Here is a 26,767-nt window from a genome sequence, read left to right as displayed (position 1 = left end):
TCCTCCCTCTCCTTCCCTTATGCCACAGTCCCACTTTCCAGAGTCCCTCTCGGGAATAGGGACTTCAGATGAAAGTCTCTCTGGTGCGGAGCAGAAGCCATGGTTCCTGAGAGCAGCACCCTTGCCAAATGCTCGCAGCATTCCCTGTGCGTATCTTTTGCAGGGTGAGCCTTACCAGCCCCATACACAGTCAGATGGCTAGACAAATAGACTTTGGGGCCCAGAGAGCGCGGGGACCCAGTCCTAGGGGCGCCCCGAGTGTGAGACCAATCTGGAAGTTCAGGATCGGGAACGTTAGCGCCGGCTACGCGGCGCGGGATTCTGCTCTACCTAGCGCATCCCAACTTTCTTTTGGAACTTTGAGCAAGGGTAAGAAAAAGAATGGAGGAAGCATGAAATCCCGAGGCTTCCTCTGGCATAGCTTCCCTGACTGGGCCCACGCCCGGGATCCTGGGTCTTGGGCGGTGCCAAAGACGCCCTCTCCCGACAGCGCGCACCGCCCTGCGCCCCGGGACTACGACGCCAGGCAAGCGGCTTCTGCGACAGCTGTGCCCGTCCGGCGTGTGGCACCCCTTTCCCCGAACGGGTTCCAGGATGCCACACAGTCGCGGCGCGAGGCCACGCGGGCGCCTCGCCTCCTGCTCGCCCTCGCGGGCCGGACACGCGGCCCCGCCCCCGGCAGTGGAATCAGGAAGCGGTGACGTGGGACTGCTGTGACTGGCTGCGGTCCGCCGGCATTGCTGCGGCCAGCGAATTAAGGCTCAGGGCTGCGAGCGCCCCGGCACAGTGTCCTGAGCGCCGCGCCCCGCTCAGCACGGCCACTTGGAGGGGCGCTAGGCCGGCAACTACCTCCCTAAAGCTTAGGTGGCTCCGGCTGTCCCCAGCGAGGAAGGGTAGAAACACGCGGGAGGGGTGCTGCGGGATCCCTGGGCTTTGCGCTGCTGATGCTGGTCTCCGGCTTCGAGTGGTTCAGCCTCTCGTCTTGCGGAGCGCCCCAGTATTTGCGCGTCTGGTTGAGTCCCAGTTGTTTCTCTCACTTGTTCTCTGGCTAACTCCGAAGTCTCCGCGGCTCTGGGGCCTTGCGGTCGGGGAAAGGAGAGACCAGTGTGGAGCTTTGGGAGGTTGGAACTGACACGTCCGGAGTCCCTGGCTCCGCTGTGATCGCACTCAGGAACTTTGCGCTGTGTTTCGGGTCTTTGTCTCCCTTGGGAATCTGGAAGGCAACTCGGCAGGCCCAGTCCCTGGCCAGGACCCCACGCTGGGGGCCATGGAATTCACTGCGTCGCCCAAGCCTCAGCTCTCCTCCCGGGCCAACGCCTTCTCCATCGCCGCGCTTATGTCGAGCGGCGGCTCCAAGGAGAAGGAGGTCACGGAGAACACCATCAAACCGCTGGGTAAGTCGGACTGCCTGGCATGGGCGGTGTGTGTGTGTCTGTCGCCTGGCCACGGGAGGCACACGAGGGTGGTGGCTCGGGTGGCCACCTTCCCCCGCGCGGGGCAGCGACGGATCCTCGGGCCATAGGCCACAGGTCCAGGAGTGGGAGATTTTTCTCTTTTTGGCCCAAGTTTTCTTTGGGGTCCACTGTTTTTTCACAGCCTCTTATATATTACCAGTATTGCATCTCCTTTTGGGGGCTTTCCTTATCGATTTGTTCAGAATCCTCATAACAAGTCGGACATATGATATGTATGTATATGGAGCACTATTTACTTAGTCTAGGGATAAATAATAATGAAAACACCTTTTCAAACTCAACGAGATATACGGGACGTGTAACATCAGCATTTGAAACTAAGAAGATTCTAAGAGACTTCACACACACACACACAAAAATCAGTTTAAATTTATTTTCCCCTGGACTTCGATTCAACAGTCAACTCCTTCAAACCACTGTGAAGTGCCGTAGAATAAGCCAGTTTTTTCCCCTCTGAACCGTTTTCCTCGCAGGAGCTCCAGGCTTACCAGTAAGACATCATTTTACAACTGCAATCATTTTCAGTGAAGGTTGGCAAAAACATTAACCAGTAACCATTTTCCAAATTCCTCAACTTTTAGTTACACTGTTTATTTAGCAACTTTTACCATTTATAGAAGAGTAAAAGGAGAATAGAGATTATGTTCCCCTCAGCACTAGTGAATTGTGTGGGAAAGAAACTGCCTAAGTGTCTTTAAAAAAAAAATCCCTTTACAAATGAAAGAGAAAGAAGAATCTTTTAGAAAGAAATGTTTTCATCATTGCCTTTTGGGGCCCCAGGAAATTAGGACTACACATCCTGGTCATCTGGTAAACCTAAACCTCTGAAAAACAGCAACTTATAAACTCGGGGTATTTTTTTTTCTTTTTTAACCCTCACCAATTTTTTTCCTTCCTTCTCTCTATTCTACCCAACACATTAAAGACCTCAATAATAATAAGAAGCAGCAGCAGCAAATAAGGGGTCTGAGCAGAAAGGAAACAGAATTAAAATCTATGTAGCAAATTGAAACCAGGGAAAAGGAATCCGGAACATCTACTGGAAGCCTAATGGCAAAAAGATTCTCCAAGCTTGCCAGGTTTCCATTCCCTTTGCCTGGTTCTTCCCACCTACCCCGTCTAAATCTAAACCTGCCAAAAAATTGAAATAATTAATAAAATTAACCTCAATTGTTTGGAAATAAATGAACTACCAATTTCAGAATTAAATTTGAGAGATTTCTCAACATTATCTATTCCTTCTTAGGAGCCCCTGAATTCTTTATAAACACCCCCATTTCAGTTTGGTACCTAACAGGAAAGGAATATCCTGGGTTAAAATTTGTGACAGAAATACAGACAGCAGACTGGAAAACAGTCCAGCTTCACTGTCATTTCAACATTGTTTCCTTCTCTGTTTATTTTCCTGAGAAACGTCACTTTCTATTAAATTCTAAACCGTAAAGCAGTTGCCAGCTCACAGCAGACTTCCTCTACCCCCCATCATAGTTTGTAAAATGAGGGTCTCAGCCCTGGGCTTTTGGGAGGGGTTCTAGAAGAATAAGCAGGCATTCTTGTCCCTGACACTGTTCAACAGAGCACCATTAGTAACTGGCAACCAGACTCCAGCAAAAGAAGCACCTAAAGATCCCGATAAGAGAGAATGTAGTACCGAAAACGCGAGGGAGATGTTAAAGCGAACTGTAGGGTGAGGTCCACAGTGCCCCAGGAGTGCCCATTTAAGCATACTAATTCTTTTAAAAAAAGAATTGCCTCAGACGCCTAGATCATTTCTAATCATTTTCTTCCTCCTCTGCTTCCCAACCCTGAGACCCTTAGGGAGCTTGCTTTTTCCAACAGCTGGAAAATAAGAAATCTTTTTAACACCACTTGATAATTCCCTATAAAGATATCATGCAAATATCTTTCTGAAACTATTACTAGAAAATAAGATGTTACCATGACCTGTTTCCCTTTTGATCAAAAAAAGAAGAAACTTAATTCAATTTATTTTTAAAACATGTCTGTGAGCTGGATTATCACTGTAAGAGAAGAAAAGGTAAAAATTCAACAGTTTCTCTATTTCTTGCTTGCCTGCCCCATGTCGAGGAGAAGTGTGGGATATAACAAAACATTTTATATGATATATACACGTTAGTTACATGTGTCTGTATACATCATACATATTATACGGACACACATACATGCAGAACTTTGAAGGTACTTAGAATTGTTTGGAGATCAGCTCCTCCTTGCAGATTCAAGTAGTTTCTTTTTTAAGGGATGGAAGATAATTGGGACAATTACAAAAGTTCCCCTGTATTCCATCAAAGTGACTGGTGTAGTCCCAGGTGCTTATCAGCTGTGGAGGAGAATGTGTGGTTCACAGGCAGCAGTGTTCCAGCTTGAGGGTGGAGGGTAAAGCAACCTTCCCATGTTATTAATGCTGTGGTAGCCTGGGGTTGGGGCTGTTTTCCTCACTTACAGGAACTTTTTATGGGGGGAAAAATACACACATCACCCCCGAAGGAATTGTTCCAAGTCTATTCCAAAAAAATGGCCCAGAGAGCTTGTTCCTGTGATTCAGCAAGCTGAATATGCCATGGTCTTTCAGAGGATCTCAGGGTGGGAGGAATATTGTAAAAATAATCTAATCTAACTCTCTCCTCTAAATGCCTTGGAAACTAAGGGCCAGCCAGAGAGGTGATGTGACTGATGTTTTACTGCACCCCAGTTTCTTCCATTTCCCTGCCGCCCCCCTTCATTCTATCTTATGGAGAGAGGGCTTGAGGGAGGAAGGGAAAGTTCTTCTCAAAGTGAGGAAGGTGGTGCTCTATTCATTCCCTTGATCTCCGTGGAGAAAAGTCTCTGCTAGTTGTCAGAAAGGCAGAACTTCCTGTGAGCTGTGGAATCTAGAATCTGGGAGGGATAACAGAAGGGGGATCCTTACTCTTAATCCTTCCCCAATCGCCGTCTTTCTCTTTCTCCACCCCTCACATTTTGATTCCCCAAAGTGGGTTTCAGTACTGGCGGTAACAAGCCCAGGCTCCAGAATGCACTCCCTTGGTTCAGCAAGCATGCCTTGGGCGTGTCACTCCATGGAAATTGCAGGCAAGTTCTGTATAATAATGGATCATCCCTGGTGCCCTTGAGTTTCTGACCTTAACTTTCTAAAGTCAAATCCAGCTGCCTGTTTTAGTTGTGCTGTTCTCCTTCCCAAATATTTCCTTGCTTGACAGTGTCAGCTGTCATTCTCCATTCTTCTTGCCACCAGAGCAATTTGTGGAGAAGTCATCCTGCGCCCAGCCCCTGGGTGAGCTGACCAGCCTGGACGCCCATGGGGAGTTTGGTGTCGGTGGCAGCGGTGGCAGCAGTAGCCCATCCTCCTCTCTGTGTACGGAGCCGCTGATCCCTACCACCCCCATCATGCCCAGCGAGGAAATGGCCAAAATTGCCTGCAGCCTGGAGACCAAGGAGCTTTGGGACAAATTCCACGAGCTGGGCACGGAGATGATCATCACCAAGTCGGGCAGGTAGCTGGGCAGGTCAGGAGTGGGGGACAGGGGTGGCGCCCTGGGTGGCTTAGTGCACCTCCAGAAACTGATGAAACTCAGTGATCCTGGAGCATAGAGAGGAAGTCTCGCCCTACGGACGGCTTCTTTCCTCCTACTTGCCTTTGGAAGGAGCTGCTGAGAGGGATGTCATCAGCATTCTCCGAGTCTGGCCCGGAGAGCCTACCCGGCTTTGAAGAGCAAGGCACTGGGTTAACACTCACAGCTGGGGTGGAGGGTGGGGACAGCCTCCGCTCCCTGTAGTCCGGAGGGTTTGGGGATGCCGGGTCTAAATCCGTAGGGAGGAGGGAACTGGAGCCGGTGGTACAGGGAAGGCCTTGAAGGCTGGGCGGGGTGCATCAAGGGGGTGTAGTTTCTCGTTTTATTTGCCTCAATTTTCAGAAGCCGACAGCTCCTATTGAATAGTAAAATAAAACGCTGGGCAGAAGAATGAAATTTGAAACGAGACTCCCCGTAGGAAGGGGCGCTTTCCCGGTGGGTTCCAGGGCGAGTGGATGGGGTGGGGCTGGCAGGAAGTCCCTGGGGGTGCAGGCGGCTCCCCTGGGCTGGGACAAGGCTCAGGAAGTCCGTGGCCGTAGACCCTTGTCCTCTCCAGCTGGGGACCCTGGGAAATACCCCGAGGGTCTTCTGAAATCCAACTGGTGAGCCTGGCTTCTGGGCCAAGAACTCTAGCTGGGGCGCTGGTGGGTTGCAGGACTCCGTCAACTACGCAGACCAATGGGCCTCAGGAGCCTGACCGGCTTGCTAATGAAAACGCGTAGGATTTTCTCTAAGCACAGACTTTAGGGTGTTTACAAAAACTTTTCACCGAGCAAAGAGGACTGGCACTTAAAATGACCTAGGCTAGGGAGAAAGTCGGCTCTTTCTGTACTCATAGCTTTGTGGCTTTAGAGCAACAAAGGGGGCTGGAAGGCTGGGGAGGGAGGAGAGTGGGACGCTTTTCACTCCCCCCCCCCGCCAGTTCTGCTCACTAGACAGCCTGAGCTTGGGCCAATTCTTTTTGTTTCCCTGTGTTAGGAGGATGTTTCCAACCATCCGGGTGTCGTTTTCGGGAGTGGATCCTGAGGCCAAGTACATAGTCCTGATGGACATCGTCCCCGTGGACAACAAGAGGTACCGCTACGCCTACCACCGGTCCTCCTGGCTGGTGGCCGGCAAGGCCGACCCTCCGCTGCCCGCCAGGTTCGTGCGGTTGGGTCGGGTTTTTGTCCCTAGCCGAAAAGTTAACCCTGTTGGCAGGATGTCTCCGCCCAGGCTGTTTGAGTTTTAAGTAGGTCTGTTTTTAAAGCCGCCGGCTCTGGTAAGAGAGCTTTACAAGCCTGAGCGCCCCAGGACTGACTGTATAAAATAAGCATTTATCTCTGAGAAAGGCAGTTTGCTCCCAGATGAAACACTGCCTTTATTTTTATCTTTTGTCATAATTTGTTTCAAAGTTTTCCTTAAATTGTAATGTAAATATCTGTTAGACATCAGGAGCCAGTTCACATGACTACCATCATTTCCAGTTGGCGACTTAAACCAGATTGAACAAACCCACTTACAGCCTGCTTCCCCCCAAATGGGTGGGTTATAAGTGGTTGCTTATACCAAGTATTTGCTAATAATGTGGGCTATATCTATACATAATAAACATCATTTTGAGTAAAGCTTGGTTGTTTTTGATTAGTAAAGGGTTCAGAGATTTTTAAAGAAAAGTAAACTCTTTTTTTCCCTCCTTAATAATAACTTTAGTGAATAACTGTAATTCAACTTCAGGTTAATATTCTTTTATGTGAAATATTACTTATTAAATGTATTAGGGATCATATATGTTTGTTTTTGTGGTATTCATGCCAGTGTTTTTCCAGGGGCACCCGTTTTAAAAAAACCCCGGCAAACCTTCACTGTTGCCGCTTTCTCCAAGTCAGCATTCTGAGGGGTGGAGTTGGGGAAGACCCTGTCTTTGCCTATCTGAAGGCCCCTATCTAAAGGCTACAGGACTCTAACTTCATACTTGAACACAAAACAAAGAATATTAGCTGACTTTAACTCTGGGTTTCTAAGACCAAGTCTCACAGATTTTAAGTTGTTTTATGACTACCTAATTTTTGCAACTGAAGGAAAGTTTATATCAGAGCTGAAAATTAAATGTGCAGATTTAGGAACTTGGAAGTTATGGCTGGTTCTTTTTAAGAGTCTCCTCTGGGGTCTTTGTCAAGGCACAGAGTCAACACAGACAACTAGACAGTTCAGGTGGGATATTAAGTTTAATTAGTAGTTGATCATATTATTGAGCTTACAGAATGCTAAGTGCTCTAGTGAAGAGATTAAAAGCAGGCGCTCAGCCTTTGCACCCTCACAGGAGACTAAGGTGAACATCTTCCGGTCCCCCCAAGCCAGTATGTTAACTGTCAGGAAAAAAAAATTTTTTTTTTTAAATCGCTGCTTATTAAAAAAAAAAAGAACAAGATTCATCAGTGTACACTAGACATTAAATTGAATAGAATTTAGTGTTCTCTACTTCTTACTTTAAAACAGCCGATTTTTAAATTATTTTTGAGTTTCCTTGGCTGAGTGGATGTTTGCAATATTGTTTTAAACCAGAAAGAGAGAAAGAGAATTTGAGCAGATTCCTAATCATTCTTACAAGCACCTTCCCCTCCCTCCCCGTTTTTTTTCCTTTACCAAGTCTCTCCTCAAAGAAGTTAATCCCTCTTATTTAACATACGTTTTCTTCCTATCTGAAGGTATGGGGAACTGGTGCAGGCCAGCAGGACTTTGGAATATGACATGCCTTGTTTATGTTACTAATCTGTTCTGGTTGGAGAAGTAGACCTTGTACTAATACACTATCTCAACTGAAGCATGTTTAAGCTATTGCTGGAATTTTAAGTCCCGCAGACTTGAGACAGGAGGGGCTTCCCTTATGCTTTTTCATTCATCCTAGGTCAATTTATTTATATTGATATTAGATAGAAATGTTAGTACATTGTGGGATAGAAATAATGTAGATAATTTAAGCAACCACTCTTTTTATTATCATTAAAAGAAATAGTTTGCCATATTTTCTGGCTGCATAAGGGAAAGATGAGGAACTTGGGAGGTGATAATTTTTTGTTCTGATGGTGGAAATTCCTTGGGGTGCTAGGTCTTTGAAGTATTTTTATTTCAGACTAAAGTTCATTGGTCAGTTGGTACTAATCGAAAGAAATAATGCTTGACAACATCTTTTGATTGTAAAAATGGACAAGATATGCCTGATCTAAAATAATGGTGTATTTTCGTATGGGGCATTTGCTTTTAAGTAATAAATAATCTTTCTATTAATGTGACTAAATATGGTAAAGATCATATTTAAAGAGGGAATATTTCATCAACTTCTAGGACTTTTCAATATTTTGGGACCTTTTTGGGGGAAGTGGGGATGCAGTGCCAGTTAATAAAACAATTGCATCTATAAAGTTATAGCCTTGGAGGGATGACACTTGAAAAGCTATTATGATTGTGTTATCAAAGAATAATTGAAAGACGATTGCTCACACTTCTCCTAAAAACAGTCAAACAGACAGCCAAACTCTTAAGCCTGTAAAGTTCTTTCGTGGGTCTGTTAAAAATTTTTAGCGCTGTCAGCCCTTTTTGTTCTTTGCTTCTGGTGGGCTTTGTGAATTCCAGCATATGCGTCCAGTTCTTCTGTTCTTAGGACACTGTGACAAACCACAGCACAGAGTTTTTGTTCTTTACATGAATATTGCAAAGAAAACATTTGAGATTTTTTTTTTCTTGGTTTTTCCGGTTCCTCATAACTCGAACTAAAATATTTTGTCTAATTATCATTATAAGTATCTTATACAAAATTTAGATGTAAATAGCCTGTTACATAAAAAAAAAGACAAAAGAATTTTGTTTTCCCTCTCATTAGTTCCGTAATCGCTCACTGGCTTCGGAAAGGCTTATGTAGAGAGGATACCAGCATTGAACGCATTGTGCTTAGTGCGATGGTGGCCGGTAGAATAAATCTCCTGCATCTAACACTGAGTGAGGAAAAGATTGCCTTACACCTAGCAGCTGCTCAATAAATGATGAATAGATTTTTCCCATCAGAGCTTTTCTCTCTCTCTCTTTTTGCTTCATTTCTTTACAAATAAATAAAATTAACTTGGAGGTTATCCAGCTGGTTTTCACTCTCATTCCATGAACACTTGAATAGATGATGATGAAAGAGGAGCATTTAAGGTACCAGGAGGAGCAACAGGCTCTGAACTTTGATCTGTAGACTATAAGCAGTTCCTATGTCACTGTATGAAAATTATTCTGTCTTGTATTTATAAAGAACACAAACTTTAAACTAGTCACCTTTAAGTTTAAATAAATGGATTCTCTAAAATTGTTTCCTCTTTTATACTCTTTATGTCTTCATTGCTTTTTAGCAACACTCAATAAGAAAAAAACAAAAAGCCAAACCCGTTGCCATCTAGTCGATTCTGACTCAGAGTGACCCTTATAAGACAGAGTAGAACTGCCCCATATGGTTTCTAAGGAGTGACCGGTGGATTTAAACTGCCAGCCTTTTGGTTAGCAGCCATAGCTCTTAACCATTATGCCACCAGGGTTTCCACACTTACTAACAGAAACTTATTAAGTAAGCAGTGTAACATAGTCTACAACAGTAAGCTTTTATATTTGACTAAAGTGGACCAGTAGCTGACTAGATAGATGGAAACAAAAACAAAGCTACTTTAAAAAAATGACAAAATGGCTTGCTCAGCAGATAATTCGAAAATTTATTTTAGACCATTTATTTATAGATCATTGTTACACAAAAAAATGCATTTAGAGTTATTTTAGCATTGCTGTAATTAATAAATTTGAAATATGTGGGGCAAATAAAATTAACCACTTACGGGAGGTTTGTGGGTCCCTCAAGAACCAGAATATTTTACATCCCCAGAGAACGGAGTTTTTACAAATGTCCTGATAAAATTCTCTCATGATTTTCTTAGGCTATATGTGCACCCAGATTCTCCTTTTACGGGTGAGCAGCTACTCAAGCAGATGGTATCTTTTGAAAAAGTGAAGCTCACCAACAATGAACTGGATCAACATGGCCACGTAAGTACAGTATTCTTGGACTACGCAAGTTCCCTTGAGTGGAATGGACAGGTTCCACAAAATCCTCTCCCATGATTCCTTTCTTCCTTTCTCTCTCCATCCCCATGTGTTTGTCATTCTGTGAGAATGTTCATGTGTTTCTCAGGGGATCTTGACTGCTGTTGTCAGGAGGTGAGTTACAGGGATGCCTTGTACCATTGCTATGTGAGAGGTTTCTGGACCTTCAGTACCGTGGATTTCCTCAGAATTCTACCACTACCTTACCATCTACACCAACTAAATAAAGGGAGTTTGTATTTTGGAGGCTACTGCAGTCTGTTCTTGGGTTAAACATCTAATTTCTGTCAGTGGTATATCTGATAATACAACACAAAGGGAATGGGGCTAAGACCTTCTATGGGGGTTTCCCAAAGTTTCTTCTGTAGAATACGTTCATGTGAGACGCCTTTGATTAAAAGAACTTTATGTCCAGAGAATTTTGGGAAAGTGCTGTTTACCCATTATAGATTCCTTTTGTGGAGAAACTCGTGAATTTAAAGCATTGGGAAGTCCTGAAACTCAAAACAAATCAAAACAATTTGATTTTGTGTCAATAAGAAGTTCATCAAGGTGTGGAAAAAGAAATTAGGACCCTGAACTCATACCAGTAGTTAACAGAACCAAAAGCCGTTGACACAGGCTCTCACACATTGATAAGATTCTTTATTAAGGTGTTGTCTGTGATGTTATCCCAGGTTTTTAAACAGATTTGCATACAAATTGTTTTAGATTTTGTGCTACAAAAACTTTAGCCTCTCTGGACAAACTTGCATACTCATTATTATTTTTATTGTGATAAAAATATTTATAATGAAAAAATTTTCCATTTTAACCCTTTTTAAGTATACAATTTGGTGGCATCGATTATATTCGCAGTGTTGTGTAACCATTACCACTATTTTCTGTAAAACTTTTTCCTCGTGTAGTCTTCTTTTTGATGAGGAGAATGCTGCTTCTTTTTTACCCTGATTACTGGGATTGCCAGAAAGCACACGGGCATTTCCTAGCTGCTCTCTTTGGCCTAGGTATTCTGATATAATTATCCTCTCTCTTATTCCCTTTGTTATGACTCCTGTTACTGAAGATTTAGTTTTTATTGGATCTATGCAATCTAGAGGAAGTGTTTCAAAACCTTTCTCAAAGAAGAAGGTAATAAGTAGATAATAGATCAGTGAGTTCTAGATATGATTTCAAATTGTTGAATTGGACCTGGAACCAAATAAATCACTTCAGGCATTGCCACCATCTATTGCTCAAAGGAGACGTTTTTTTTTAGTCCAGGTAATCAGATTAACTCACGACTCTGCTGGTGGCAGTGTTGGGATCTTAGAAGTAGTTTAATAGGCTTCTGTTGTTTTATGTGCTAGAAAGGATAATTGACCTTGTTTTTAAGGATTTTGGCATAATTGTCCTGTTATTCATTTACTTTTAAAGATGTTTCCATTGACAGATTATTTTTTTTCAGGTCAAAATTTATGAAGTATCAGAGTGGTATTTTTTATAGGTCAATGATTATTCTTAATGTCTTTCATATTAAAATTTCTTGTGCTCCAGTGAAATCTTTGCAGGGAGAAAAGGAATTCTTAAATGATCCTGGTGTTTTCTATATGTGAAGTTTTAAAAGGAATTGTTTGGGCCATTCCAGAAAGATTTGAGAGTTTATTTTGAGGTCCGCTGTCCAGAATTGAAATGTTTTTCTTTTAAAATCAGCTTCATGGGTGGGAATAGCCCTAGACTGGATTTCAGGAGCTCTGGATTCCCGTCTGATTGTGCCAAGACTAGACTTTGACAAATTGTTTAGTCTTAGATGGTTGCTACTGTCCATTTTAGCTTCAAACTTTTATGATTTAATATAACCGTTTCCCACTAGAATTAGTGTGTTCAAAAAATTGAAGGAAAATATTTTAAATCCTGTGCTATTTAATTTCTTTTCATCAGTCCTGAAGAAGCCCCTTGTAAAAAAGGTATTTTTAGTTTTGTAACACAAAAGTTTCATGTTTTGAGGAATTAATTTCTTAAATGAAGCAGAACCCACATTTATATCAATGTTCCTTGGCCCCATGAGGGCTTGAGCTAGTCAGGAGCCCTGGGGATCTAAGACTCAGTCTGGGGTCTTAGCCTGTCAGTGCCTGTTTTCTAAGGAAATTTATCTTGGGGGCGGTTGAAGGGGGGACTTATTTAAAGCTTAGTGCCCCACCATTTTGGTGTGTGTGTGCGTGTGTGTGTTTGTGAGAGAGAGAGATTTGAAAATTCTTTCTGCCTCCTCAGTGGACCATATAATGAATATTTAGATTTTTTTTCTCAAATCAGTATTAGGAGGCAAATGTTTGCTTTTGTCACTTCGAGTTTATGATTGAGCATAGATATCTAGTACTCCTTGAAATAAAGGCATTATACAAAGAGATGGGTTTTTTTTTTTAAGTTTATTTTATTCACTTGAAGCTCTTATTTATTTCAGCTACTCCTGTTCGTGTTTGAGATAATAAAAAGGTGCCTTCTTTACAATGCAACTCCAGTTAATGGCCTGTAACTTTAAATTGGCTTGCACCTCAGCACAGAGAGAGGCTGATTATATATCAATTGCTCCACGGTAACTAGCATTTCACTTGCTAAAGTTGATCAGCAGAAGCACTCATCCATCCCACCCATTTAGATGATAAAGCAAAAAAAAAAAAAAAAAGCAAAGGAGGGAACAATTGCAGCATTAGTGGCAGCAACAAACACTCAATGCAGGTGTTTACTGAATGCCTCCCTAGAGGAAGGCTCTCTGCTAGGTTCTTGGGGGTGAGCAGCATAAAATGTGAACCCTGCTATCCCAGGAAAGATTTAGATAGCTGCCTGGATGGCAAAGGAAAAAATATGGAAAGCCTTTTGTATTTGAAAATAAATTTTATTGCTTGGATTTCATAATGGCAAATAATCATATTTCATGTAAATGATACATGAAAACTGCTACCTCATGGTTGCCTTTTTAACCAGGGTATGTTTATGATTTCTAAATATTTGGAAACTTTTATTAGCAACAGAATTGAAGATGGCCATCGCTATTATTCAGATTTAGTTTTGTAACCGGAAATTAGAAATGAATGAAGCTGTCGGAAATAATCATCACGATAACCGTAAAAATAAAATTCCAGCGAATATGCTGGAGCCCCTGGGTAGTACTAATGGTTAAGCACTCAAGTATTAACCAAAAGTTTGGCAGTTCAAACCCACCGAGAGGTGCCTTGGAAGAAAGTCTTGGTGAGCTGCTTCCAAAAGGTCACAGCCATTGAAACTCTGTGGAGCAAAGTTTTATCCTGCGACACATGAGTCAGAATCAACTTGACAGCAACTGGTGTTTTGGTTTTTAACTATTTGCTATGTGCTTCACAAAGATTGACTCTTGAATTGACTTGATGGCAATGGTACCCGGCCCCACCATGAAGGCTGCATCATCTGGTCCTCACCACAGCCCTACCAGGGTAAATAACCGTCCTAAATGAGGTTATTTCTCCCCCTGCAAGCAATAATCTGCCTCCTACAATACATAATTTCCTGTTTTAGAAAATTTAGGCATGCATGCATCCTTCGTGCTAATCATACTAACAAATAAAAAACATTTTTAAAGACGTGATTAAAACAAATAAATAAAACTCTTCCTCCAGACAATTTTTTCCTCTATCATTTTGAAAATGGCACTCGAAGCAGCCTGCATTGTTTGCACTTGTGTTGGTAAATTGTGAGTCACAGGGATGAAACCGTAGTATCTTGTGAAAATGATTGGGCGTAAGAATGGAAAAAGTAGATCCCCATCTTAAAAGTGATTTTGAAACTAGATTTATGGTTCCTCCTTTGTCTCATTTTCGGCCTATTTAGTACTTATGTATAAGTATTTGAAATTCAGTACTTCCCACCTCTTTTTTTAGATAATTTTGAACTCAATGCATAAGTACCAGCCTCGGGTACATATCATTAAGAAGAAAGACCACACGGCCTCATTGCTCAATCTGAAGTCTGAAGAATTTAGAACATTCATCTTTCCAGAGACAGTTTTTACAGCAGTCACTGCCTACCAGAACCAACTGGTGAGTATACAGGAAGGATTTAGGAGGTTCTTGCATTTCCTTAAAGAGAAGGGATAACCCAGTACTCAGAGTGGAAGATCACTTGGGAGAAAGCTATTCAGTAGCAGCTCCAAGACCTCTAAGAGCGTGTTGAGTGAACATGGCTCAAGGTTATGAGGGTCTGTATTATACCATCTTTTCCAGAATCTTTACATTCCTGACCTGGTTGTTCATTGCCCACTCCTCCACCTCACCCCAACCCAACCCAATCTGCCTTCTAGGATTCTCTTCTCCAGAAAATTATCTGCTTTCTTTTCCTCTTCATGGTAGAGCTTCATGACATACATAATGATGCAGTCTTAGCATCATGACATTTAGAAGCTCAGTTTTCCTGCTAAATTAAATCACACATGCATTCTAGCCAACTGCCCAAACTACTGACACTTTAGATATCTTGTGATGCTTACTCAGCTGTAATGACGGGTGAGATAATTCTAGTAAAATGATTTTAAATGTCTCTGAAGGGTGATAAACTGCTGTATGTAAGCAGTGGAAACCCTGGTGGCGTAGTGGTTAAGTGCTACAGCTGGTAACCATAAGGGTCGGCAGTTTGAATCCACCAGGCGCTCCTTGGAAACTCTGTGGGGCAGTTCTACTCTGTCTTATAGGGTCGTTGTGACTCGGAACCGACTCGATGGCACTGGGTTTGGTTTGGTTTTGGTTTATGTAAACAGTTGTGCATTTAATTAACATCAAGATATCCAATTTATATTATTGAGTTACATATTTTCTACTCTTTCCCTATTGTACATCATAGTTAAAATGTATGTATTTCTTCACCCACAACGTTTAGCCCAACTCACTATGTATTTATTTTTAAGGGCCTAACAAGTGCTGGGTGCTGTTAGACACCCGTTCATACATTTTCTTTTTTCCTGATCAGCAATCCCATTGAACCATTGGTGGGTATATATAAATAAACTCAGATGCATGGAACTATTGATACCAACAATCTTATTTATTTGAAGGAACATGGAATGCAGATATCATGAGCTCAGATAAGATTCCTGAAACATGCATTTTATACTAACTGGATTTATAGCTTTTATACTATAAAACATTAGATACTAATATTCAAGAAACTCTGTTGGTAATTGGGAATAAAATAAAATCTTGTCATGTAGAAGCTTTACTGCTTTGATCAGAAGTCTTTGTAAAGAGAACCAAAGCCATGACTAGGTAAATTTTTTTATTATTATTGAAAATTACATAGAACAAAATTAAAGGAAGCATCTAAGTACAATCCCTTAGATTTGGTTTAATAGGTGAAAGAACAATCCTGAACAAATGTTGGCAGGGCCTCTCATATCACGGTACACAGGGATAGAAGGTTGTCATTCTCGTCACAATAGTAGTGCTTACTGTGTACGATGCAGCATTTGAAATATATTACCTTATTTAATCGATAATATTATGAGACTGGATAAACAGCATTATTATTACTATTATTCTGCATTTTGCAGTTGGGAAAATTGAGGCACACAGTCAGATAACACGCCTAGGTTATCATAGATTTGAATCTAAGCAGTTGGGTTTAGAGTGAGTTTCCTTAACACTAAGCTATGGCCGCCAAGAAGGCAGAGCATTACATCCTCTCAGCTTTTGACTCTGGTGTACTCTGCAACATTCTTCATAGAGGATTTCAACTCTTTATATTCATTTATTATCTGATAAATGGTATTGCTTACCTGCTGTGTGCAGATGCTGTTCACACCACACAGCACTAAGTGAGACGCAGCGGTTGATCGTGCTGAGATGGAAGCCGGAATATCTGTGAACGCTACCTGTATCTAATATGAGCCTCATGCTTTAATTACATTGTCATTTACTTCTTTTTTTCCAATTCAACTTTTTATTTAGAAAAAGTTTAGATATACAATAAAGTTAAACAACTGGTAAATAAACTCCCATGTACCCTCCACCCGATTCAACAGTTGTCAACATTTTGCAATATTTGCTTTGCCTCTCTCTCTCTTTTTTCTTTCTCTCCCTTTCTCTTGCTCTTTCTCAGTTTGTATATGTGCTTTTTCCCCCAGATCATTTTCAAATCCTAAAGTATATCCTAACAATAAGGACATTAATTATATAACCATAATACTATAATCACAGCTAAGAAATTAATAATAATTATTCCCAATATCATCTAATAAATTTCCAAGATGGATTAACAATGTCTTTTATAATATTTTCTCTCTTCTGAACTAGGATCCAATTAAAATTCATAGTTTGGATTTATTCGTTTTAATTTTTAGAAATTCCTCCATCTTTCTCTCAGTACCTCATTTATTTCTGACACTAATCATCTGAAGGAGACCCACGGCGTCTTAGTATACAGATGAAGAACTTGAGTTTCAGAATGGTTAAGCCAACCACTCAAGGTCACAGCTGGTAACAGCCCATCATGAAGTTCTGCTCTTCTGGCTCTTTCTCCTACCTTTTTGGTGGTATCACCATAGATGGCAAGGTCAAAGAAATGCCCACTGACAGTCTCAAAAGGTTTGAAAACTAATTTGAAAATGTTGCTAAATTAGAATAGGTTAAGATACTAATAAATATACCATCCAATCCTAATTGCTCCTCTTAAAATGTTTATTTCTGATTAAGAATATAAATAGGCTCAAAATCCAGCCAGCAGTGCCTATTCTTTGCTCCGTCATTAAGTGTAAAGATTAATATGATTAATATGTCATTTTACTGCTCAGTTATTCATAATGGAAGTGACTAAATTCAGAATTAATCTCTTCAATGGATCCTACTGTGTCTGAGTTTATTTATATACACACATTTTTAAAACTAGCACAGTGCCACACACCACACACACATTCATTAATAGCCAAACATTTGATTTGGTATACTAATAGATCAGTTTTGTGAATACTTATAAACCTCTTAAGACCAGTCAAAATTCATATAGCAGGTTCTCAAAATACATAATGAATAACTCAGCTTGGGAGTTAGGATTTACTAGTCCTATACCCTTTATGTGGTGCAGTGGTCAAGTGCTCGGCTGCTGATGGATAGGTCAGCGGTTTGAACCCACCAGCCACTTCACAGGAGAAATATGCGGCAGTTGGCTTCCATAAGATTTATAGCCTTGAAAAGTCTATGAAGCAGTTCTACTCTGTCTTATAAAAAAAAAAAAAAAAAAAAAGTCTTATAGGGCGGCTATAAGTCAGAATCGACCAGACAGCGCCGGGTTTGTTTGTTTTAATACTCTTATGAGTCAAAATCGACTTGACAGCAATGGGTTTGGTTTATTTATTTATTTTTTGGTATCCCCTTTTCTCAGGAGCCCTGGTGGCACAATGGTTAAGCTCTCGGCTGCTTACCAAAAGTTTGGCAGTTTGAACCCACTAGCTGCTCTAGGGGGAAAGTCCTGACAATCTGCTCCCGTAAAGATTACAGCCTAGAAAACCCTATGGGGCTGTTCTGTCTTTAGGGTCGCTCTGAGTTGAAATTGACTTGAGGGCACACAACAACACACCCTTTCTAAGGCTCTCCCCTACTCTTTCTAGGCCTCCCTACATCTACTGCTTCTTTATCATAACACCATGTTTGTACACTACTTTTTTTTTTTTAAACCCATTGCTGTTGAGTCAATTCTGACTCATAGCGACCCTATAGTACAGAGTAGAACTGCCCCATAGAGTTTCCAAGGAACCCCTGGTGGATTCAAACTGCCGACCTTTTGGTTAACAGTCATAACACTTAACCACTACACCACCAAGGTTTCCTTTTTTTTTAAAAGCAAACGAAATAAAACAAATAGTAAATAAGCAAAGTAAATATATAGTAAATAAAGCATTAGAATATTTTCATGCACACAGAACAAAGAGGGAAGAGAAAAGAGGAAGAAGATACAAGGGTTCTCACTTTGGGCCACTTTCATTTCTCTTAAACTTTGAGTAGGATGGTTATTTTTATGTATATTAAAAGCCAAATCAAAGTTTCCAATAGCATTTTTGAAAACGTTTCTCATTTATTGTGGCTGGGAGTTTTATTTATGAGCAATGAACATGGGGCCCTATTTTGCTATTTTTTTTCTCTGCTTTTTGCAAGGGAGTGATTGTATTTCTTTATATTATTAGGTAAAAGCTAAGTACATTACACTTTCAACAAACTCTTTCATAATTTAAGATTTAAAGGTCATACATTGTTTCTGAGCAGGCAAACCATTGCTGTAGAGTTGAAGTGTAGGTCAGGTTTCATTTTTAAATGCCTTTGGACAGACCTTTTCCTGATAATTGGAGAAATGGTCTCTGAGGGCCAATTTCGCCTTGTGGCTGGGAACCTCAGTTAGCTTCTGAGTCCAGTGGTATCACAGTGAGTGATAACCATTGGAAAAGGTTCCCTGCTCTTTGCACAGCTGGCAGTGTCAAAGTGTGCCCTCCAGTTATCCATACATTTATCTAGAGATGATAGCAATGTTGAAAGAGTGAAATTTCTGCTCAGGAGATGTATCAAGTTCTATATTATTGAGATAATTCACACACACACAAAACAAAAACAGGTTGTGTTTTGTCTCGAATTAGTGCTTTAGCTACGTGTAGAGCTGAGCTGCTAACCGAAAGGCTGGAGATTTGAACCTACCCAGCAGTTCGACAAGAGAAAGATCTAGTGATCTGCTCCCGTAAAGATTACAGCCTAAAAAAAACCCCTAAGGGACAGGTATACTCTGTCACACGGGGCCACTATGAGTCAAAATTGATTTGATGATACTTGACAGCCACAGACACACATTAACCAACAGGATTTCTTAAATTCGGGCTACTCTTACCTGTTAAAGCTTTTTCTTAAGAAAGTGAAAAAACATTGCTGGTTTTTAAATTTATTTCTTAGTTACAAAGAAGCCGTACCTCTGGTTTCACATGGGTTTCTCTTCATCTGATGTTTGGTAGTTGGTTACTTTTTGATACTTCTTTTAATATTACCTTGGAAGCTTCAGACATGCTATGTCAGGGAGTTAATGAAATGCTTGACTGAAATCACTGCCTGTAATATGCTACCACTTTCTTTCATCAATTCTCAATTGTGTATTTTTTTTTTCAGTTATCCCAGATTTCATAAAGGGATATAAAACTTTACTCTCAGAAATGAATTTTTCTATATTATCACTGGTTTTTATTTAAATACCTGGAATACGTCTGTCACTGATCTTTTAAAAATATTTGATTTATCTAGAATGTTAAAATTTTGCTATTTAAAAATTATCTTAAAATTAAAGAAAAAAACAAAATGCTTTTTATGTAAACTCAAAGAGTTTCACTTAGTATGTAACTGGTGAAAAGATCAAATCGTATTTCTGACTGTTCTTGAATTAAAACTTAACAAGTGTTTCTGGGGTGTTTACTGTGGATACCCCAATATATTCAGTCTGGTGCTATCACCATTGGCAGTGTGGGTTCACTAAGAAGTTTAACCCACGCTCCCTGTGCTGCTAATTAATACTCCCTAAAACCTGCTCAACCTGCTCAGAATAGCAGTGTCAATCCAGAGCCCCCATATAATTTTAGTAATAATAAATCCATTCAGCTTTTTTTTCTACCCCCCCCCCAAATTCCAAAAACATTTCTTTTCCCTAGAATTAGGTAAAGTGGTCCATGAACCAAACCAAACCAAACAACAAAAAACCAAACCAGTTGCATTTGAGTCCGTTCCAACTCATGGTGACCCCACGTGTGTCAGAGTAGAACTGCGCTCCATAGGGCTTTCACTGGCTGACTTTTTTTGGAAGTAGATTGCAAGGCTTTTCTTCTGAGGTGCCTTTGGGTAGACTCCAACTGCCAGCTTTTTGGTTAGCAGCCAAATGCATTACCATTTGTGCCACCCAGAAGCATAGAGAAAGTAAATATCTGATTATTTTCTTGAGTTCTTTTTCTTATTCATGAATTATAATTAAATTGTTGCTGTAACCAATTGGTGAATCTGGGTATATGAGAAAGCACCTTGTATTATTCTTTTTTATTATGCTTTAGGTGAAAGTTTATAGAGCAAATTCGTTTCTCATTAAACAATTATACACAAATTTTTTGCAACATTGGTTGCCCACACTCTCTCCTTCTCCACCCCAGGCTCACTGTTTCCATTCGTCAAGTTTTCTTGTCCCTTCCTGCCTTCTTGTCTTTGCTTCTGGGCTGGAGGTGTGCCCATTTATTCTCGTATACATGACTGAACTATGAAGCGTGCTCCTCAAGCGTGTTATTGTTTGCCCCATAGACTTGTTTAATCTTTGGCTGAAGGGTGAACCTCAGGAGTAACTTCAGTACTGAGTTAAAATGGTGTCTGGGGACTAAACTCTTGGGGTTTCTCCAGTCTCTGTCAGACCAGCAAATTAGGTCTTTTAACACTTTGTATTATTATTGCAATTTTTCTGTAACTTGAAACTGTATCAAAATGAAAAGAAAAATGTTACCGTTGCCACTCCTGGGGATTATAAAAGATGGACTAAAAAGATATCGGAAGTAGATAATTTTAATAACGAAAGAAAATTCCAAAGAAATCTAAAAACTCATGTTGACCTTAATTCACTTCCTTGTTCTAAGTTATGGCAGTAATATTAGATGTGGTGATACATCGATTCAGTAACACACATGTTTTGAGAGTATATTTTTTCAATGTGGTATCAGAACACTGACAGATTTAAGATAACTCCACCATCATCGTATTCTGAACCAATTCTTTTTATCTTTTTGCAGGGTTTCTTTAACTATCACAACACATAGATAATGATTTCCATCCTTGTTGTCTGTAAAGACATAAAGCTTGATAAGTTTCAGATATTTTAGAGGGATGGCTGTAAAAGAATTTTTTTCAAAACTTTTTTTCCATCAGGTAAATTGTCTGCCATTGTCTCTAGAAAATCTTATTCATTGGCTAATCCGCTCACTTTTCAATTTTATAAATATAAGGAAACCTTACTTTTATTGCTCTATCTGCACAGTCGCAGTTTGAATTTTTCATCTGGATTTGATTACATAACTCTTAATGTCACTAACCCCTTAGTGGATGTGGTGCCACTCTTTTTAGGGGCACCTAAATCCCCTCAAGTTGTGGTCAGCTGTGCATCTCTCTGCCTGGTCATTGGAGTTTGGAGCTTCATTAGGGCAAAGACCATGTGTTCTTTAACTGCACCCTCCAGCATCTAGCATAGTGCCAGATGAGTAATCCATTCTCAGTAAATATTTGTTGAATGACTTATTATATTGTCAAAGTGTCTTCATTAACTATAGAGAGCCCTTTAGAAACAAGTCATTTTAACTTACAATCATTCAGTGGAAAGAGACATAGTTCCTGTCTTTGAGGATTTTAATGTCTTCTTGATATTTTACGGAAACCCTGGTGGCGTAATGGTTAAGTGCTACGGCTGCTAACCAAGAGGTCGGCAGTTCAAATCCACCAGCTGCTCCTTGGAAACTCTATGGGGCAGTTCTACTCTGTCCTATAGGGTCGCTATGAGTCGGAATTGACTTGACAGCAATGTGTTTGGTTTGGTTTGGTTTTAGTACTGATATTTTATAATCTTAGAGCATGCTGATTGCCTGGGCTTCAGAAGATGTTTACAGTTTATTTCAAATACATTTTTTCTTTTTTTTGAAAATTGACCTTCAAAACTAAATCCTGGTCTGAATGAATGACTAAAACAGACTTCATCCTTGGGATATTCATGACTATTAAAGCAGTAGCCATGTGTAAGAGAAGATTCTCCTTGAACTCTGGATGACTTCCTGTTAGAAGCAACCTCAGAGGCTCCTGTGTATTTCTTTACATGCATGCTTAACATAAAATGATGCTATCCATTGAGGGCAGATTTCTTATTTATCTAGCTTATTTCCTTCCCTGTTTACCAGTGTTGATAACTAACCCAAAAAGAAAATTAGGTATTTTCTTTAGCTGCTCTAGAGTGAGTACCCATGGGCTAAAAATGAGCATTTCTGAGGCACTGTCAAGTGCTTTTAAAATTAATGTTATCAGCTAATCTTTTAGCTTGCCAGTGTTATTGACAGAGAAGAGCAGTCAGTTGAGATAGTGTGGGAGGCTCCATTTTAAGTGAGGGAAATAATTTTGTTGCAACTTGTACATTTGTTTAGTTCACTTTTCAGGAGAACATGAAAAGTAAAAAATCATACCTTTATCTTGTAATCCAAAAAGCATTTCATGAGTTTAAAATGAACTATAGATACACTCTGATCAGGGGAAAAGTTGCTTTTTGGCAAAACAGTATTTCAAGCTGTTTTGATTGTTTATTCCTTAATGTGAAGAAACAGTAAATGCCTCAGTCTATAGCTTTTTCCCCTCAGTTCAGAGTATTATGTGTGTGTCCTTCTCTAATTAATATAAGTTCTAATTTTAATACTAAGGAGCTCTGACCCCCTTGAAATGTTGCCTTAGTTCTAATCAAGTTACAAACCAGCTACGTGCTGGCACTGATGCTGCTCTTCCTGCCCCAGTGTGCTCATCTGTCGGACGAGGGCACGCACTCCATGGTCTCCGAGGTGGCTTTTGGCTCTAACATTCAGGGATTTTACATGTCAAGTATCTTTAATCAGTGTTTTGTTTGCTTTTCAGCCTAATGTTTTGTTTTTTAATTTGAAGGAGCAGTGCCTATGATTCAATGGGTTCTTCTACGTTAATACTGTGGAAATTATGAATACCACAGCATAGACACTTAATATTTCATACTGTGATTCTTTTTTTATTAGAATTTTTTTGGTGTGCAAACAAGCATAACCAAAAAATAAAATGAAATAACACAAACCCAGAACCACTGCTGCTGAGTCAGTTCTGACTCCTGTAGGTGATGTTGTATGGAAAGATAATAGAATATGGATTAGTTTGATTCTAATTTAGTTGAATGGAAATAGGAACAGGGATAAATTTGTATTCTGAAAGCTTTATATCATGTGCTTATAGCATGTATGCCAGTATAAAACCAAACCAAACCTGTCGTCATCGAGTCAACTTTGACTCATAGCGACCCTATAGGATTGAAGATTAGGCTACTATTAGCCGTTTTATCTTTTTATCTATTGTGAGATGTATGTGTGCCCATAGTATTAACAAAGATATTGTCAAGTCAGAATGAAACATCATTCTTGATTTTATTCCCCATTGCCCAACGATACCAGCATTCTAGGCAGTTCTCCCATTTAGGCAGGAGTTCCTGGGTTGTGCAAATGGTTAAGCACTCAACTACTGGCTAAAAGGTTGGTGATTCAAACCCACCCAGAGGTGCCTTGGAAGACAGGCCTGGAGATTTGCTCTCAGAAGGTCACAGCCTGAGAGTCCTATGGAGCAGTTCTACTCTGCACACACAGGATCTCCATGAGTGGGAATCAACGCTGGGGCAACTCACAACAACTCCTATTTAGGCAACCCTCCTACTGCCCCACCACCCAGTCTAGCCACAACTTTCACTACTCTTTTAAATACTTCACACCCCAGCTACACGGTTCAGATCTACTCTTGCCTAAAAGGGCCCCATCCCTAATTGTCTCGATCAGTTGGCCTCCAGCCAGTTCGTTAGGGCCATCCTCAAATACCTCCTTCTCTCTGGGGCCTTCCATGACCATTGTCACTGGCACCAATCCGTCCTTCCTGTGAACTTCTTCTCACGGCACTAAGATACTTAAAGATATTCTTGGGGTGCTAAGGAAGATGTACCAACTCTTTATTCCTGATTTAACTTCCTTGCCCTCTGAAATGATACAGCTTTGTCACCCATTCTTTCCAGATCACCAAGCTGAAAATAGATAGCAACCCTTTTGCCAAAGGATTCCGGGACTCCTCCAGGCTCACTGACATTGAGAGGTAATGAGAATTTTCTGTTTACTTTTTTGCCCAGATAAGATAAAGAGAAGAGAGAGTTTGTAAGCACACTCTCCTTTTGGCTCTTAAAGTATCATAACTACTGCACACTGTCTCCAATTCTCTGCCCCCCATCCCTTCCAGATATAAACCCTATAGATATGCAGCTACTTAAGGCCTGACAGCTGCTGCAACTGGATCTATTTGTGCTCAGCTTCTGAGGTGGTTTTGTGAAGTGGTTCCTTTGCTCAGGGCATTTATTCAACTAAAAAAAATATGGATTTGTTGTTATCAAAGACTTAGTCCTCTCAATGATATGAATTAAACATAATCTCTGGAAGCATGGCAAGCTGCAGAAAAATGGACTCTTGGTAGCCTCTTGCCTTCCAAAGTGGTGGTGTTTGCTAACACGAAGAGTATGAGGGTCATTTGGAATTTTGAAAACAAAGGAAATAAGATTTAGTTCAAGGTCACATAATTGTATCTATAGGGTTGTTGTTGTTGTTAGCTGCCTTTGAGTCGGCCCTTGACTCGTGGTGACCCGATGTGTTACAGAGTAGAACCGCCCCATAGAGTTTTCTTGGCTGTAATCTTTATGCAAGCAGTTTGCCAGGCCTTTCTTCTGCAGAGTTGCTGACTGGGTTTGAACCATCAACCCATAGGCTTCTTATATTTAATAAAAGAGGCATCGGGTCTCAGGATCTTTAAGAAGACAGGCAACATGCATGTGCCTGTAACTTACCTTGTGTAGTTACTCAGTTAAAACTGAATCATACAGTGTAAGACTGTGTATGTGATAGGTAATAACTATATTGACACCCACAGTTTGCCCAATATTAATGTAATAAAAAGGTGTTTTTTCAAACAGGATTTTCCAACCAAACTGATTATATTTCTTAAACACCGTATGTAACTTCCTATACTTTTTATGTGTCTGAAAGTCTTTATTGGCATGTGGGGTGCCCTAGCTACCAGGCCTCTGTTTTATCTCCACACTTTTGTATGAATTCCCTACCAACTGCTACACATTTCTTTCACATCTTTGTTACCTACCACTTTGTCACGTCTCCCGACCCCGATACTTCTGTACAACCTGTCTTAGAAACTCAAATTAAGGAATAAAATATTTGTGCAACATCTGTCAGTCAGATCCTTTCCTGGCCCACGTGGCAGTGTGTAGGGTAGTGGTTTTGACTTGGGAAACAGATATAGAGGCTGTGGGGAAGTGGAGAAGCCACCCAGAGAGGCTGAATGTTGGGTAGGAGCTATGGAATTTAAGTAGAAAACAAAGACTGATTTGTTGAAAAGCTTGATAAGTTGTTGGTGTTGTTGTGGTCCAGGAATGAAACTCGAGCTTGTGGTTGAGAATCCAATGCAAAATGCAGAGAGAAGGCAAGTGGATAAGTCTCCAGAGAGTTGGGACAGAGGAGGGCAAACAGCCCGTGAGACCTAAGTCAAGGAGACTGTCAGCAGCGAGTCCATTTATGAAGGTTGCTCTCATTTAGAAGTGCCTTTTTCATTTCCTATTTCCTGTCAGAGGAAATAGGAAATTTGGATTGGGTTCATGCAGCAGGGATTATAGTAAGTAAACTTTTCATTGGTTTTACTTACGTCAAATACAAATGAAGACACTGAGCCAGTGGGGCAATATTGACATGTTTTTATTGTGTGGGTCACATCTTCTGTCTTAGATCAAATGGTTGTTGTTGTTAGCTGCTGCCCGGTTGGCTGTGACTCATAGTGACCTTATGTGTAATTGAACACAATGTTGCCCAGTCCTGCACTGTCTTCATATGTTTGGGCTCATCTTCCAGCACTATATTAGACAGTGTTCTGTTGTGATCCATAAGATTTTTATTGGCTGATTTTCAGAAATAGATTTCTAGGCCTTTTTTTCCTAGTCTATCTTAGTTTGCTAAGCCCTGACGAAACCTTTCCACCATGGGTGACTCCTGCTGGTATCTGAAATACCAGTGGAATAGCTTCCAGCATCACAGCAACATGCAAGCCACCACAGTATGACAAACTGACAGAGTAGTGATGGATATCAGAGGGTAGGTATGGCATACTGGGAGACAAAAGTCATGGGTTAGAGTCCCAGCTCTGCCCTTTACTGGCTGAGTGATTCTGGAGAAGTCACCTAGTCTCTGAGTCTGTTTCCTCGTCTAGAAAATGGAAATAATAACCCTGCTCGCTTCAAGGGTTTTTTATGCAAATCCAGCAAGATACTTAGGAAAGCGCTTTATAAATTCAAAAATGTAAAATAATTATAGTTCCTCATCTTATTAGATGACCATTTGATCTATCAGTTTTTGCCTCATCTAAGTCAACTTTTAGGTCTTAATAAGCCACTCCTAGGGTAAAAATAGCCTTTGAGTTGTTCACGTGCTCCTGAGATACGGGTGCCATTCTGACTGCCCTTTGGAACGACAGATTTGATAATGCATGCAGCCACATTTTCCACTTATTTAATAAGCATCATGATGTGGGGAGCGCCCACATGTACATGATGCTAAGTAGCTTTCAGTGGGCTGAAGGCTAAGAGAATATACTTATGCGACTAGCTGAAAGTTTGCACGATGACCTAAGTAGTGTGAAATTGGCCAAGGTTTCGGATTTCATTTCCAGGTATTTAAGTCTGAATTTTTCCTAAACAGCCTTTGGGGATGGGACAAATCAGATCAATTGATCTTCAGAGACCTAA

The 26,767-nt window shown here is 40.7% G+C and overlaps 1 protein-coding gene across 1 annotated transcript in view; it reads left to right on the top strand.

The window, feature by feature from the left end:
- The first annotated feature begins 954 nt into the window (after positions 1-954).
- The window catches only part of TBX20 (T-box transcription factor 20), a 50,190-nt gene continuing 24,377 nt past the window's right edge, over positions 955-26,767 (top strand). The window contains exons 1-6 of the mRNA XM_049893897.1: positions 955-1,394; positions 4,729-4,987; positions 6,044-6,208; positions 10,006-10,114; positions 14,062-14,220; positions 23,990-24,066. Of these exons, the coding sequence (XP_049749854.1) occupies positions 1,268-1,394; positions 4,729-4,987; positions 6,044-6,208; positions 10,006-10,114; positions 14,062-14,220; positions 23,990-24,066 (896 nt within the window). The 5' untranslated portion in view covers positions 955-1,267. The remainder of the gene's footprint in view (positions 1,395-4,728; positions 4,988-6,043; positions 6,209-10,005; positions 10,115-14,061; positions 14,221-23,989; positions 24,067-26,767) is intronic.

The sequence above is a fragment of the Elephas maximus genome, chromosome 8 (genome assembly GCF_024166365.1).
Source record: "Elephas maximus indicus isolate mEleMax1 chromosome 8, mEleMax1 primary haplotype, whole genome shotgun sequence".
Taxonomy (NCBI): domain Eukaryota; kingdom Metazoa; phylum Chordata; class Mammalia; order Proboscidea; family Elephantidae; genus Elephas; species Elephas maximus.
The sequence above is the reverse complement of the archived record's forward strand: the minus strand, read 5'-3'. Positions and strand labels throughout refer to the sequence as shown.